The sequence below is a fragment of the Barbus barbus genome (assembly GCF_936440315.1).
Source record: "Barbus barbus genome assembly, chromosome: 31".
Taxonomy (NCBI): domain Eukaryota; kingdom Metazoa; phylum Chordata; class Actinopteri; order Cypriniformes; family Cyprinidae; genus Barbus; species Barbus barbus.
Window position 1 is genome coordinate 5,467,540 of NC_136759.1, and position 15,708 is coordinate 5,483,247.

At 37.5% G+C, this 15,708-nt stretch overlaps 1 protein-coding gene across 2 annotated transcripts in view; it reads left to right on the forward strand.

The window, feature by feature from the left end:
* Positions 1–2,713: 2,713 nt before the first annotated feature.
* LOC306851459 (roundabout homolog 1-like) overlaps positions 2,714–15,708 on the forward strand; it is a 162,424-nt gene continuing 149,429 nt past the window's right edge. For both annotated transcript variants that reach the window (XM_079387705.1, XM_079387706.1), the window contains exon 1: positions 2,714–3,498. In XM_079387705.1, coding sequence (XP_079243831.1) covers positions 3,441–3,498 — 58 coding nt within the window. In that variant the 5' untranslated portion in view covers positions 2,714–3,440. The remainder of the gene's footprint in view (positions 3,499–15,708) is intronic.

The following is a 15,708-nucleotide window of genomic DNA, read 5'->3' on the forward strand; positions in this document are numbered from 1 at the left end:
TCTATAGTGTCCCTGTTTGAGCTTGGCTCATTAAAAAAGTTCATGTGGTGAGATAAGAAATAAAGCGTCCATGACAGGGAGTGAGGAGGTTTCGTTTGGTTTTTGGGAAGACTGGGATTAAAAACTGGTCTGGAGTTATAATACCTAGCAAATTGTTTTTTTTGGATAACTCTTGGATCCCAGAAGGAAAGTTGGTGCGTTAAGGTAGATATTCGTTTACCAGCTTCATTTAGCGATCTTTAAAATAATATAATAAGCGTCCACCATGCAGCCCATCACTCTGGTCGTTTCTGTTTTGGCAATGTTCGTCATGATGGGCGTCCAACATGGAGGAACTCCAGGAGTTCCTCGCCATGCAAGCCTCAGGAACCCATCAAACCACTGGTGTAAGCGTCTACGAGGAAGCTTGTTAGTAGACCATCACGGCCCCACGACACCTCGTCATCACAACAGCAAGGCGCATAAATGCTACCAGGTCTTCCAGAGTAAGTTCACAATAAATGCCTGACATGAGGGTTAGATTAGCACTGAATTATGCCTGGAGTTTTATGTTTGTACGCTGATTCAAAGTCGATGTATATGTTGTTTCATGCTGCTAAGAAATGTTGAGCGCTTTTGATGAGGGTTTAACACTCAAATGAACAATATGTTAAATCAGTGAGCTCAGGTTTTTTTTTTTTTAGTCTTTGAGGGTTCTGGAAACGCTACACAGGAGGTTTGATGTAGAGGAACAGGGAATTGTAGTTTGGCTGTCCTTCTGTGTTCTTAGAGGACAGGTGAAGGATGGATATTTGGCTTGGATGTTGGACACACTCTTCTGTCTCCTCAACATAAAACTGCCATAGCCAGCAGTATATCAGGCTGCTTGACACAATTCTGGACTGGTGAAGGTCAGGAACTTTGTCTGACTGGTGACGGGATGTGAGAATACAGTCACAAATCTCAGGGGAAGCTTGATGTGAAGGGACTGTTGTTTAGTAGTTTACAGCTATGGGGGGTTATTATGGGTTTTTTTATTTGGCAGGGCAAAGATTAGACACTGCACTGCATTTTTTTCAGATGTTGAAATGTTAATATTTTTGATTGTGAAGTTAAAAACCTTTGAATCTAAAGGCATTTTTAAATGGATGACTTGGAACAGGGAGTACATTTTTGTGGGGAAGTATCTAAAATAAATTTAAATTTTTTGTCACTACATAATTCCCATGGCATTTGTGTTATTTAGTTCTAAAATGTGGAAACTACTTGGAATAAAGAATGTGTAGATGTCCAAAATTTTCACTGGTACTACAGTATATATTAGAATTTTTATTAAGTTGCAATTAAAATTTTAATAATTCACTGTCTGGCTTTCACTGTCCTTTATATTAAAAGAGGTAATAGCTCAGGGACAATTTTAGGATTTAAGCCTTAGTCTCTTGCGTGAACATATACTGATGTGGCTCAGAGGAATATTTCTGGCTTTGCAAGAAGTTGTGCATTTGACTCAGAATTACATCTTGTCTGTTTGTTAGCATATTTGTTGTAGTGGTTTATTTGATAACATTCTATTTTGTGAATTCACTGGAGCCTGAGGTGAATTTAGATGAGAAATGCATGTGTGTGCAACAGCTTTGTGTTGATTTAAGAGGGCCAGTTATAGGAACGCATGCAAACAGACATTAATAATAATTATAATGGACTTTTAGATTTAAAGGCATACATTCCTATAACTGTATATTTTCATATTCTAAAATCTCTCTCTGAAATGGTCTGCAGTGTAGTGGAGTCCAGCAGAGGGCGCTGTTGGGTTACTTTAGGCGCGCCCGTCAGATGAATGTGGAGAGACGCACATCACTGTACAGCTACTACTTCGAAAGTTCTTTAAGTAAAACATAAAAAAATGAATAAATCACAACCTTAATATGACTTCGACAAATGCAATTTTGTAGATGCAAACAAACACGCATACGAACCAATGTGAATCCAGCCTGTCCAATAGATATGCAAATAAACTACTCCGTAAATCCACATAAATGCGTCGCCTTTTAAAAATAATTAAGAGCAGATTATTCAGTTTCACTAAAGCGGGGAATGTCTTTTAAAATGTAAATTCATTAAAGTTTGATCAAATACACTCTTGCCTTAAGGGAACCGTTTCCTTCACAGACGAAGCCGCGCTGAAGAGGTTAATCAGTGTTGCCAGATCTCTCTGGAAAACTGTGCAAATGTAATTACTTGATTTTATTCGTCTGCTTTATTGTAGCAAAAACTTGCATAAAATACACCATATTACGATTAAGTGCTTCTTGAAATAAAGTGTCTTTTCAATAATATATCCTTTTACAAAATTATTTAAAATTACTTGCATGGATAATGCATGGAATTAATATGGATATATGGAAAAGCAAGCGGTTTTCCCCAGTTTTATAGTGAATTTTTTTTTTTAACAATATTTGTAAATTTGTAAGCATTCTATTAGATAATTTCTTTTGTGTAAAATTACACTATGAATTTTTTTCATCAAAACAAATACAAGTTACTATTAGTTACTAAATGTTTTACACATTTGAGAAGTGCACACGTTTTATGAAAAGACTTTCTAAAAAAAGAAAAAAAAGGAAGAAGCCCAAGTCGATTATAAGCGGAACTGGCAACACTGAGGATAATTCTCCCTTGGAACAATCCATTGTTCAGACCTCGGAGGGGGAGCCTGGGACATACCATGCTGTTTACTATTCATGCTGTTTGAATGAAGTACCGTTGTTTCAAATCCCCTCAGCCCGAAGTGACGGGGGACCTCAATGCATAGATCCAAATATTGAAACACTGTGGTGAAAACTGAAAGAAGAGGGGAAAACAATAGAGGGGAAATATTTGAATTACATAAAGCAATGGAAAAGTGGAAGTGATCTTCATCCAATGGACTTCAGTCAGCAAATTCTTCAGCATCAGCTTCTGCTGTTTCAATGGAAACTGAAGTTTCTGAGTTCGAAATGACTTCTTCACGTTGTTTCTGAACGATGTGACATCGGTCGTTTTTCTTGGCTGGGGACCTTATTGCATTTAGAACTTTGGAAAAGAGTTCGAGTTCTTCTGCGTTCTATGGGATCTTTGGGATGCTATCAGCGGATACAAAGTGATCAGCTCTTATTATTCCTTTAGGAGGTCTTTTCAAAATATTGCACGGTTTCGTTCAACTTTTTTTGCGATTGATTTTGAGCGTTTCATTCAGTTTGGACTCATGGAGTGCGTGTTTGAATACAAATAAACCGGATTACTTTCAGATTAACGGGGACCTTTAAAAAAAGCAGTAATCTCGCGGAACACTCAAGCATTCTGGAAAACAGAAATATATTGCATTTGGATATTATGAAGGATCAAAAACGCACCAAACTCTGATTTATTTATTTTTATTTTGTCGGATTACACACAGCTCCCTAAACGCTAATATTTGAAGGATGACGGGGAGAGTTACTGTATTCGTGCTTTTTATCGCAGTTATACAGGTTTGCACAGGTACGTATATTTAGTTGAATAATCTATTTTGAACGAGCACTTTCAGCAAAGTTTCTTAAAAAGAGTCTTTCAATACTGTGCTGATAAATTGCATATATAGCCTAATTTCGTACAAGTTAATGTGATTCTGTTTTACATGTGAAGTATCATTTTCATTATCTACTTGGCGAAATGATCACGAGGTTATTTTTGTGCATGTATCATGCTCTTCTAATGTAACAGTGCTATGATCTCGGCATGCTTGCTGGAGAATCAAAACGCTTACTTTGCTTTAAGATCACGATGTTTCCACAGACTTTAGTAAAGCATATGAGAGCATTAGTCTAAGTATCCTTTAACTGTGCTTGAGGCTAACTTTTATTTGCCATGGCATTTCAAATCTGTCATTGAGGAACTGCTAGCCAATTCTCAGTAAAGTTCTTGTAGAGGAAAAGTGAACAATGAGAAGGATTTCGTCTTTCTTTATGATGCTGTCCTGTGATGCTAAATCAAAGCCAATGTATTTTTTACTTCAGTCAGCATTAGTTAGAAACAGCGCTCCCTTGGTTTTGACTGGAAAAGTCATGTATATGTTTGTTTGGAAGTGTTGGAACCCTGTAGAAATGCATTGTTGATGCCTTGCTTCCTTAATGTGTTTTGTGGTTATGCTAAACCCGTTTGTCTTGTTCTTGTGAATAAGAACATCATTTGTTGCTTTAACCAAGCATTTGGGCAAAGTTCACTTCGTCTCTTGAAGTTTATATTATTTTATTATTCATCCTTCATTGCTTTATTATTTTTACATTCACCATTCTCTCATTAATGATTAATCATTCAAGCCATTATTTTTCTGTATTTGTATGTACTGATGTTTGTAGCTTGGTTTAAATCATCCCATAGCCATGCCTAGGCCATCCCATTCTGAGATCACTGTCCCTCCTTCAGTTTCCAGCCTCTGGCAGGCCCGGGTGGAACTGCGCTGAGCAGAGATTTTGACAGAAACCTTAAGCCGAATGTAATAGACCTGCATAATCCCGGTTGATGTTGCCCCTGATCCGCTTTCTTCGCAAATAACTGACTAAAGCTCTGCTAAAACAAACTCTGGGCCTTTTTATCTGCTAACACGGTCACAGATTTCTCTGGATTCCTTTCTCTTTGGGGTTTCGGGCATGTCAGCATAGACCTGGTACTCACTGCACGCTTGCTACTTTGAGGAAACTTCCCTGTCAGGCAGGTCCCATTGACTGTGAATGGGTCTGTTTGCAATGCTGCTTTAACACCATGATTTAAAGAGACAGTCTGGTTTAGGAGGCTGTTATGACTTAAACCGTTGATTGCTTTATTTTATTGCCTCGGTTTGCTTTGTGATTATCGTTGAGCCTGAAGTAATTGTGTTCAAGTTAAAACCTGGAAGAACATTACAGCTTTAAACTCGTGTGTCATTTTTAAGTACTTTTAAAATGCTTTCTCAGCATTCAGCTTATATGCAGAGACAACAACACTGCAAAAACTGATTTTTCAAAGCTGTAAAGAAACAGATTAGTGGAGTACATTTTACAAGGAAATACAGTTTCATTCTTTGTACTTCAGTATTTCATGTATAGTACGATGTTTGCCAATTCTTTGTAATTATTTGTGGAATTTACTAGCAATTTCTGAGCAAAAAAACGAGCCATTTCTTGAAAAAGTGTAAAAATAATAGCAGTGTTAAAGAGATTGTTTACTCCAAAATGAAAATTTGATCATCGTTTACTTATCATGTTGTTCCGCACCTGTTTGAATTTCTTTCTTCCATCGAACACCAGAAGATATTTTGAAGAATGTTGTTAACCAAACAGTTGCTGGTAGCCATTGACTTCCATAGTATTTTATTCCCCAACTATGGAAGTCAATGGCTACCAGCAATTGTTTGGTTGCATTCTTCATAATATTTTCTTTTGTGTTCATAAAAATAGGGGTTTGGAAAATCTTGAGGGTGAGTAACTGCTGACAGAATTTTCATTTTTGGGTGAACTATCTATCCCTTTAAATTAAATTAAATTAAATTAAATTAAATTAAATTAAATTAAATTAAATTAAATTAAATTAAATTAATTAAATTAGTTAATTAATAATTGCAGTTTGCTTGGGCATCCCGACCATCAATCATTGGCTCAACCAATAGGTTGAGTTTGGGGCGGGGCTATCTCTTTGCCCGCCCAATGGCAGATAAAACCTATTTGAAGAATTATTATCTTGTGTTTGGTGCATAAATGACACACTTCAGCTTAAAAAATGGCTGTTGGACTTACTTTCTGCGATTTATGTTTTGCAATTCTGCCTACAGAAATAGAAAAGAGAGTGAGAGAGAGAATGAGAGTAACTAGATGGATTTACAACTGCAATCGTATTAATAAAACATAAGGGCAACGAATTACAGACTTTTCACGTCTGCTCGTGATTACAGATGAAGTGATTGCTTGATTAATGTAATCAGAAATAAACAGCTTAAATCATGTCTATCAGCGAGCTGAAACGGAGAGGAGGATTGTCGAATGAAGTCATATTTCACGAAGGAAATTAATTTGGGGAAAAGCATGGATCCCTTTCCCATGTGCCTTGCTTGTATTGAATTCCGATGGAGTTGCTCTGAGAATTAGCTGTGGGCCGCACCACTGCTGAGAGACATCTGCGCATTGAGGAAACAGTGTAGTGCTTTAACAAGCACCCGCAGGGAGAAAGGTCAAGGGTCGTGGTTCGAACTTCACGGTAGGGCTCATCTTCTCTGAGAGATGGAGAAACACAAACTCATCCCCGGTTGCGTTCAGGTACAGAGCTCTGTAATTATGCTAGGCATTGTAAAAGTATGTGCTATCATTAGATCTGAAGACAACCGTCTCAAGGACAGCTTGTGTTTTGGCATAGTCAGCAACGGCGTTCGTGATTTGAGTCTTAACCACCGTGCTTTACCGTCAGCTGGAAGATTTCAAGTGCCGTTGAAGGACATGGCGACAATCCCAACTGTAGATTGAGCGAGGAACCGGATGAGCGTTGACATATGATGAGTTGGTGTTGATTCCTGGTTACTGAGCAGTGTTTTCTGCTTGTGACAATGAATGATGGTGTTGTTCTAATCCTTGTCTGTTGTACAGTGAGGCCTGTGAGGACTTGCTGATTAGCTCATGGCTGTTGTGAGGCTGGGAAATGATAGTTAAGACAGAGCACATCCGTCATGTGGCCCTGATTCATGTCTCACCGCAGGAGCCCGTTTTATTACTGTACGTCAAACTGTCCCTATTAGAGGCTCGAATGTCATCTGTCAAGAATTCACCAGCTCTTCCATGACCTCTGAAAATCGACAGCGCTTAACCCAAAGATGCAATCCGTAATTGATAAAACAGCAAATCGAGATTTTAAGGCCGTGAATAGAGGCTTGTGTTGAGGACAAATTAGAGACTGTAGAAATTTAAAGTGGCTGAAAACATGCTACCAATACTTCATGCACAAACGTGCACAACATCCAAAAATGGCAATATATTTACTTTTAACATTTAAACACAATTAAAAAAAAATGTGCATGCTGCTTTCCCCTGTTTTTATATAAATTTATATATATATATATATATATATATATATATATATATATATATATATATATATATATATATTTATTTATTTATTTATTTATTTATTTATTTATTTATATAATTTAATAATAATAATTAATGCAAAAATATTATAATCTTTTTTTTTTTTTTTTTTTTTTATAATTATGGTAGTTTGAGTCCTAAATTCACTAGCATTTAAAACCAGTTGATTTTGTTTTTTATTGTAACATCTTAAGCTATTTACTTTTAACAATTAAATTAATTTTGCATTTTAATTATGCATGCTCCTTTCCCTTTGCTTTTGCTCACAATGTTGAATGTATCTTTTTTTTAGCAAATGTCAAAATAAATATAATTTTTTAAACAATTATTATGATTAATTTAGTAATAATAATTAATGCAAAATATTATAAGTTTTTTAAATTATTATAATTAAATTTTTTAAATAATTATAGTAGTTTGAGTTCTAAATTCACTAGCATTTAAAACAGTTAATTTAGTTTTATTTTATGCATGCAACTTTTTGGATAATATTATTTCAGTGACTCCACGTGCAACTTTTTGATAATATTACTGCACAGAATATTTCAATATCAAGCTTGGTGTTGATAAAATAGTCATGTATAAGAGAAAATGCATGTTTTTAGTCCCTTCATTTAAGTTTTAGCCTACACATGTTTCAATGAGCTTTTTTCCTTCAAGATTGCTTTAAATGATCTTTTGGTGTGACAGAAACATTATATGTACAAACATTCCATGTATTCTTTCAGTTTATATGATCAAAGAAGCATCATGTAAAATAATTGCTAAATAATTAGTCAGTTATATGGAAATGGCCAGTTATGGAAACATTCTAAAAGGCATGTCTGGCATTTTTTGTAAAATCGTTGAGGCATACCATTTATAATCTTTTCTCTTGCACTTCATTGTCAATCAAACAGGTTGAGCCAGGTAGCAGAGACTGTAAACTCAAGATAAACTGTACGTGTTTGCATGATACAAGCTAAATGGACGGCTCTCAAAGGAAGCACATACCCCTTTTCCACCAAAGCAGTTTCAGGTGCTAGTTCAGAGCCAGTGCTATAGCCGGTTCTTAGTTGGTTCGACTGGCGAGCGCTTTAAGAACCGGTTGCTTTTCCACAGGCTAGAGAGCCAATACAGAGCCAGGTCTTGCGTCACTGAATATGTTTCATGTTTCGGTTCACTAGTGCGGCACAACAGGCTTGTTCGATGAACATCAGCGCCACGCAGATCGAACGATCGATCGGCACACAACACACTAAAGCACCGCGAGAGCGATCCAAAAGCATAAAGAGCCGTCTGCTTTCCAGTCGCTCCCGCAGCACCCCGATATGCCTCGCACCGACCGGTTCGCGCAGCACCGATCCATCCCGAACAAGCCTAAACAAACTATCAGCAATGGCGGACGTTGCGTTGCTATTGATGTTCATGGCTTTGCGAACCTACATCGGCATCCAAACACGGCGAATCAAACGTGTTAGCGTTTAGCTGCTATTTCAAATATGGCGGTCTAAGTTTCTGTTTGTCTTGTTGGTCACGGTAACCGCGCCCCCAGCCCCTGACGCAAGCGGTTCTTCCTTCTAGCTCAGCAATGTTTTGGTGCTACTTACGAACTGCTTTTCCTGGTTCGGAGCTGGTGCTTTGGGTGTCGAAAAACAAAGAACCGGTTTGAAACTAGGCTCTGGCTCCGAACCAGCACTGGAACTGCCTTGGTGGAAAAGGGGTAACAGAGTATTTGCATCCTGACAAAGTGCAGCACATGTTCTCTGATCCTAAGAGTGGGTGTGTCCATATGTGTGTAAGGGAGCAAAACAGAGAGAGAGAAATAGAGTAAGAAACAAAAAGAAAGCACGAAGGAATGTCTCGGGAACGCAATCCATCATGTTAACCCCTGCGGTGCGGCGTGGTGGAAGTTGGGATGGATGGTCTCCTAAGTGCAGATAATAAATTGTCAGTGTCTGACGGGGCACAGCAGGCACCAGAGGCCAATTAATGGCCTCTGTTCTCACAGGTGAGCGGTGTATCTGTCTCCGGCGCTCCTTCTCTCTCCGCTCAGGACCTGCATGCTGGCCTTGACGACTCACATGTAGCCTAATGAAATGATGTCAAGATGATGAAATCCGTGCGTGGTCACGCTTGCAATAATTACGGTAATAAGAATATCATCAGCAGCTACAGCAATACTAATAACGATATCGGGGGGGGGCAATTTCGACAAAAAACACCAGCGGTTGTGGCGATTTCCCACCAGGAATTAATCTTTGAGAACAGGCCAAGGGATTAGTAACCCTGATCCACACACACCTGTGAAAAATGACAGCGCCCACTGAGCTGTGTGCGCCACGTTCACCTAAATCCCAATTAACGTCTGCCTAAACCTAATTAGGTGGAATTAAACGACATGGTGCTTCGGATTAGAGGCCGAATGGTGGGTTTACAAATCTATACAGACTCTTGCTGGGCGCAGGGCTCGCAAAATCGCTACCCCGACGTCCCGGGGCTATTGCGTCTTCCAGTCGGGCTACCAAAATGTATCACTGCCCTGCCTGACGGGCTACCTTAAATACAGGGCTCCCACGCAATGTTCCCTCTAAGCTGAGCGCGCGCGCGACCGCGCAGAAGAAATAGATGTCACGACAGAGTTAGAACCGGTTTCATACAAAGAGAACGATGTGCACCAAATGAGTCGCAGTAGAAACTGAATACTTCAATGGTTGCGGTGCGCTCAACACGAGGGACAACGCAAATGCAATGACATGTGAAATAAAACGTCCTCATGTATTAAAGAAGAGTGGCTTGATTAAGTGCTGGAAATAGCGGAGGATGGATAACAAAACTCTGAAACATGTACAGTCACACACAAGTGTATTGTACAAACTGTACTTCATAACGATGTTTAGACAGCTATAGAAGAATTCATATTCATGTTTTTTTATATTTAACTTACAGATCTCATCTTAAGTTTTGCTTCAGTTTGTATTCTATTCTATTCTATCAGTTTAAATAGTTTGTTTTGATAATATATTATGTTAGGCCTATATTATAGACTCAAAAACAAGGTCAATTATTTATCAGGTTTTTGGCTTTGAGTCTCTTGCTCATCAAGGCTGTATTCATTTCAAAAATACAGAAAAAAACTGTTATATAGTGAAATATTATTGCAATTTCTAATATTGGTTTCCTATTTTAATACCTATACTTTAAAATAGCATTTATTCCTGTGATCAAAGCTGAATTTTCAGCATCATTACTCCAGTCTTCAGTGTCCCATGATCCTTCAGAAATCATTCTAATATGCTGATTTATTATCAGTGTTGAAACTGTTCTGCTGCTTCATATTTTTTTTAGAACCTGTGTTTCTTTTTTCTTTGATTTAATAAAAAGTTTAAAAGAACAGCATTTATTCAAAATAGAAATATTTTCTAACAATTGAAGTCTTTACTATCAAGTTTATCCATTTAACACATTCTTGCTGAATAAAGTTTATTTAACTTTCTTTAAACTTTTTATCTTTAAAAAAGAAATAAAAACATTTCTGTCCCCAAATTTTGAATAGTTTATATTGTAACACAAAATCTCTATTTTGACTAAACACTGTTCTTTTTAACTTTTTATTACAGGTCCCAAAAAATACAGTATAAAAAAATAAAATAAAAACAATCAGTACAACTGTTTCCAACATTGATTAAAAATCAGCATATTAGACTGATTTCTAAAGGATCATGTGACACTGAAAATACTGCTTTGCTTCACAGGAATTAATTACATTTTAAAGTATATTAAAATAGATATCATTTATTTTAAATTGCAATAATATTTCACAATATTATTTTGTGAAATAATATTCAGTATTTTTTATCAAATCGATACGATACAGCCTTGATGAGCCTAAGAAACCTCTTTAAAAAACTTTATTGATCCAAACTTTTGAGCTGCAGTGTATTGTTCAGTAAAAATGTCTTCTCGGGTAACCTAAAATGTACATCGTTTAGTTACATCAAGGGTCAAATATAAATAGCACATTAAAGTTAAAATGTACACACTTTTTTGTGTGCATGCTGTACAGGTCTGGTATAAAGAATGGTATAAGAAATAATTTTTAAAATTGCCTTAAATAGATTTTTTAAAATTCTGTAGATACCGTGTAAATAGTAAAATAAAACTCTTTCCTTGATATTCGTTGATATTTGTGTATTGAAAATGTTTTTGATTGACATTTATGGTCTTTATTTTATTTGAGCTAGTTAAATGAATTTTCGGGCTACTAAAATCTGAAGAGTACCTGCCCGAAGGGCTACCAGGGATTTAGACATTTTGCGAGCCCTGGGGCAGGATGGCTAGATAGGGTTCCATCCCTTGTGTTTATTTTGTATGATCTCCATTGCGTTCTTTTTAAAACCAAACTTACCGACCCGGTTCTCATTCTTAACCTTTAATGAGCATGTGAGAGCTGTTTAATTGGATTAATTAGCAGATGAATTCAACATCGATACTTAGTGAAGCAGTTTGCAGCACGCCCAATGATAAATGCTTCACAGGGAATTGATGACTTGATTCGAAGCCCTTGGGATGTCCTTTCCTGCGACCGCATCCGCTTGTTTATATCTCCCAGCACTCTTGTGGTATTTTAAACCCTCGAGGAATGCAAGCGTACCCCTTGGGCTGTCACAGGGCCAGCGTGGTGATGAGGGGTAAAGAGTGATGCGGTGCTCGCTGCGTCGGACTGTCTGGGAATGAGCTGCGAGATTGTCAGAGACGCTGGAATGATGTTTAAAGGGTCTTAATGCCTCGATGGGTCTGGAAGGCTTTTTAGACCAAGATTATAGGGAAAAGGAGTGTTTAGGATGGCTCTTGGCTTAGATCGCTATCCATTCAAAATGAAAATGAGCGGAGCTGGAACATACGGTTGTGATTAGACCGAAAAATATCATCTTGACTCAACGTTTGTTTATCTGTAATTCAAATTAAATATGGAGCAATATTGCTATATTATTTAGGCTTTTCTAATTTTGAGCAGATTAATGTGGATTTCATGCGGTGAACAATATCTATGTTTAAAGATTTTACATTTTGACACTTAAATTTCAGATCATTTGAGGCTTGATATTTGCATCACATGTGAAACATTGGGTTTACATCGCATGCGAATGTGAAATTCATCATGGTAATCACGTTTGATCCCTCAAAATTCGCTTTCAGATCATCTGAACTTTGCAGGTAAAACTAAGCAAACACATGTGAACATTGGGTTTACATTCCAAATGTTCCAAAACCACTCAAGCGCATTATTGCACAATACTGCACAATTTTTTCAGCTTTTCTAACACTATCCCAATGCTGTCACTGTTTTGAATGTTCTTCATGCACCCCCCTTTATTTTGACTGTTTTTAAGACTTGCCTTTTTGTTGCCGGTCAGTGCATTGCCTTTGACAGATAAAGCAAGCCGACATGCAGAGAAGCCCAGTGGGGGCTGACACGGGGTTCATGCATTGTGTCGTCTCAACGGGGTAATTGTTAGGCCCAGAGGAAGGGGAGGGGCGTTCCATGAAGGTCTCGGGGTCCACAATAGCTTCCCCAGGGAGTAAAAAAGCAGACTGAGCTCTGTCCAAAAACATAAACAGCAAAGAGCTGCTTTTCTGTCACTGTTACATCTAACATCTTGTCTACATTCTTGAAAATAAAGGTTCTTTATTGGCATCTGTGGATCCATGAAGAACCTTGGAGCCTTTTAATTGGACAAAAGGTTCTTTAAATTATTAAAATGTTTTTCACACAAGGAAAAGAATGTTTCTTCTAAGAACTATTCAGTGGAAGGTTATTTGGGGAACCTGAAACAACCGTAAAAAGTGTGAAAGCATAAAAGCAGAGATTTTAGACACGTTTCTTTGGATGAAGAGTAAATGCATGAGCATGCATTACTTGGAAAGATTGTGATTTATGGATTTATCTTGTACAGAAATTATGCAGTTATGTTATGCAGTGATCAGCATTACTGTCTTTGGCTCAACTCAGCCTTTGTTGTGTTGGATGAGCTTGTAGGCATTTATACATTCTTAAAAATGAAGGTTCTTTATTGGCGTTGATGGTTCCATGAAGAAACTTTAACATCCATGGAAAACTTTTTCATTGCACAAAGGTTTCTGTATTGGAAAAGGGTTCTCCAAATCTTTGTTCTTTACACTAGAATGGTTCTTTTAATAGAAAGGTTCTTTGGGGAATCCAAAATGGTTCTTGTATGACATCACAGTGAAAACCGAAAAGTAAATGCATTAACAAGCTTTACTTGGAAAGACTGTGATATATTGATTTGTCTTGTACAAAGAGACACATCCGCATTTTAGCATGTTTTGCAGTGCTCAGCAGTACTTGCTTTGGGCTCAAGTTATCCCAACTCAGCCTTTATTTGGTTGGATGAGCTGTACGCTTTCTGTGGCTCATTTTACAACTTAAAACCTAATGTTTTCGAAATCTGAAAGATGGCATTGAAAGCCATTCCTTCTCTGAATCCCCCTCCCTTTCCACCTCATTCTCTTTCCAGCTTCCTAGTGACCATTCTATTTGGGAAAGCCTGGATACACTTTTGAAATGCTAACGCTCTCTTTTGGAGGTGTCAGTCTGGTGGGGAGAGCACAATCAAAAGACTTAAGAGAAGGGAATTAAATTAGCAAGGAAAAAGAGGGTCCGCTAATTAGTAGATTTGAAAACATGGACCCTCCACCCCCTCCCGGTTTGTTCACCTTCACACATACACAGGCTACCTTTGATCCCCCTCAGCCCTGTTGCATTGTGGGTAAGTGATTTTCCTCAATTACGGGGTCTTTTCAGTCCTCCCCCTCCTATTTGTAACTCTGCCCGGTCTAATTGGGCTTCTACAGGAAACCAAAATTTCACTCATTTGCAAGTGGACCAGATCAGTTTGATACAGTTTGGCAGGCGATGATATAAATGATGTAGATGATTTTAAAGAATGTCTCAGGTCCAGACTATTATATAAACTTGGTATTCTTTGATTTCCCACCTCATGCTGGGATGCTTTACCTGCTGATGAAGAAGCTTTCAGTCCAATTTGAGTGAGAGGCTTGATCAGCATCTTGAAGAGCTCCTTGCCCCAGGGCTAATCCCAGAGCAGACAGGGTGTAAAGCAGAATAGCGAGCTCCCCAGACAGACAAGTCCTCCAAGAGGCGTAATTATCCAAGGCTTGACCTTGAAATTGTAGCTAAGGAGCTGCTATATGATGTGCTGTCATCTCTAGAGTATAACCATGGAGATGAAGTGAAGGAATTTGATGTGTTTGCTCAACAGAGTGTGTGCAACAGTACTTGCATATGATCATATATCAATCTGGTCTCTCCGAAGTTGTATTCAGATTATTTGAGACTTGTTGTTGAGACATGTGAAACCATAACATAGGTGAAACATTTGGCATTTAGAGTCGAGAAACACACAATGTGGAATTTTGTGTAAATGAATGTGAATTTTGTGTGGTGACCTAAATTTGCATTTTAAATGTTTAAAGACTTTGTGTATGCATTAAGATAAAGTCAGCTATATACATTTTCAACCAAATATAGACCTTTATTTAAAAAGAAAAGCTCATTTGAAGGTTGAACTTTACGTGTAAAACCATGTTAACAAGGTATACATTGAGTTTACATGTCAAATATTCTGAAATAATGTGATTTTGAGCACAATTGTGTGAGTTTAATGGTGGTGAACTTAATATGCATTTAATCTGTTTAAAGATTTTACATATGCATTAAGACATGTTTAAAGTGTAAAGACACAAAATATGCTTAACAGAAGTTACAGAAGAAAAATACATTAAATTCACAATCACATATTGACACTTAAAATTTGTTTTCAGATAATTTGAGGCCATCACATGTGAAACTTTGGATTTACATGTCAAATGTTCTAAAACCACGCAAAAATCATGTGATTTTGTGTAAATTAATGTGAATTTTGTGTGTTGAACGTAACGTGCATTTAATAGGCTTTTAAGTTCTTAAACACGCACAGTCACATTTAATCAGATCGTCTGAACTTTGCATGTAAAACAATATCAACACATGAAACGTTGGGTTTACGTGTCAAATTTTCCAAAACCACTCAAAAATCGCACGTGATTGCTGTGAAATTCATGTAGTGAACTTAACATGCTAATTTGCATTTAATATGCTTAAAGATTTTGCAAATGCATGAAGTGACAAACATAATGGCAGATGTGCAGCTAATTCTGTAAACAAAAGCTTTCATAAAAAGAATTGTATCAAAGTTGTCAAAAGTATGTTCATGAGTATAGATTTGGATTAAAATAATTAATCCAATTTACCAACCCAACCCCCCCGATCTGAATTTGTCTCACTTACAGCATTTGCACGGTTATCAGAAACCAAGCAGAACAAATTCTATGTTCCTGAGGCTTTGTTCACACTGTTCTCTGATATTTGAGGTCTGTGCAACAATAAAAGCCCTAATCGTATAATGCTAGCGCTGTCTGGCTGCTAGCCAAACAGATCCTGTCATAATCTGTGAACTGCTCTTACACCTATTGTTGTTGCTAACTGAAACAAAGGATTTTGGCTTGGCATTAGAGCCCTCGCAAGAGAAACCGTTCCACA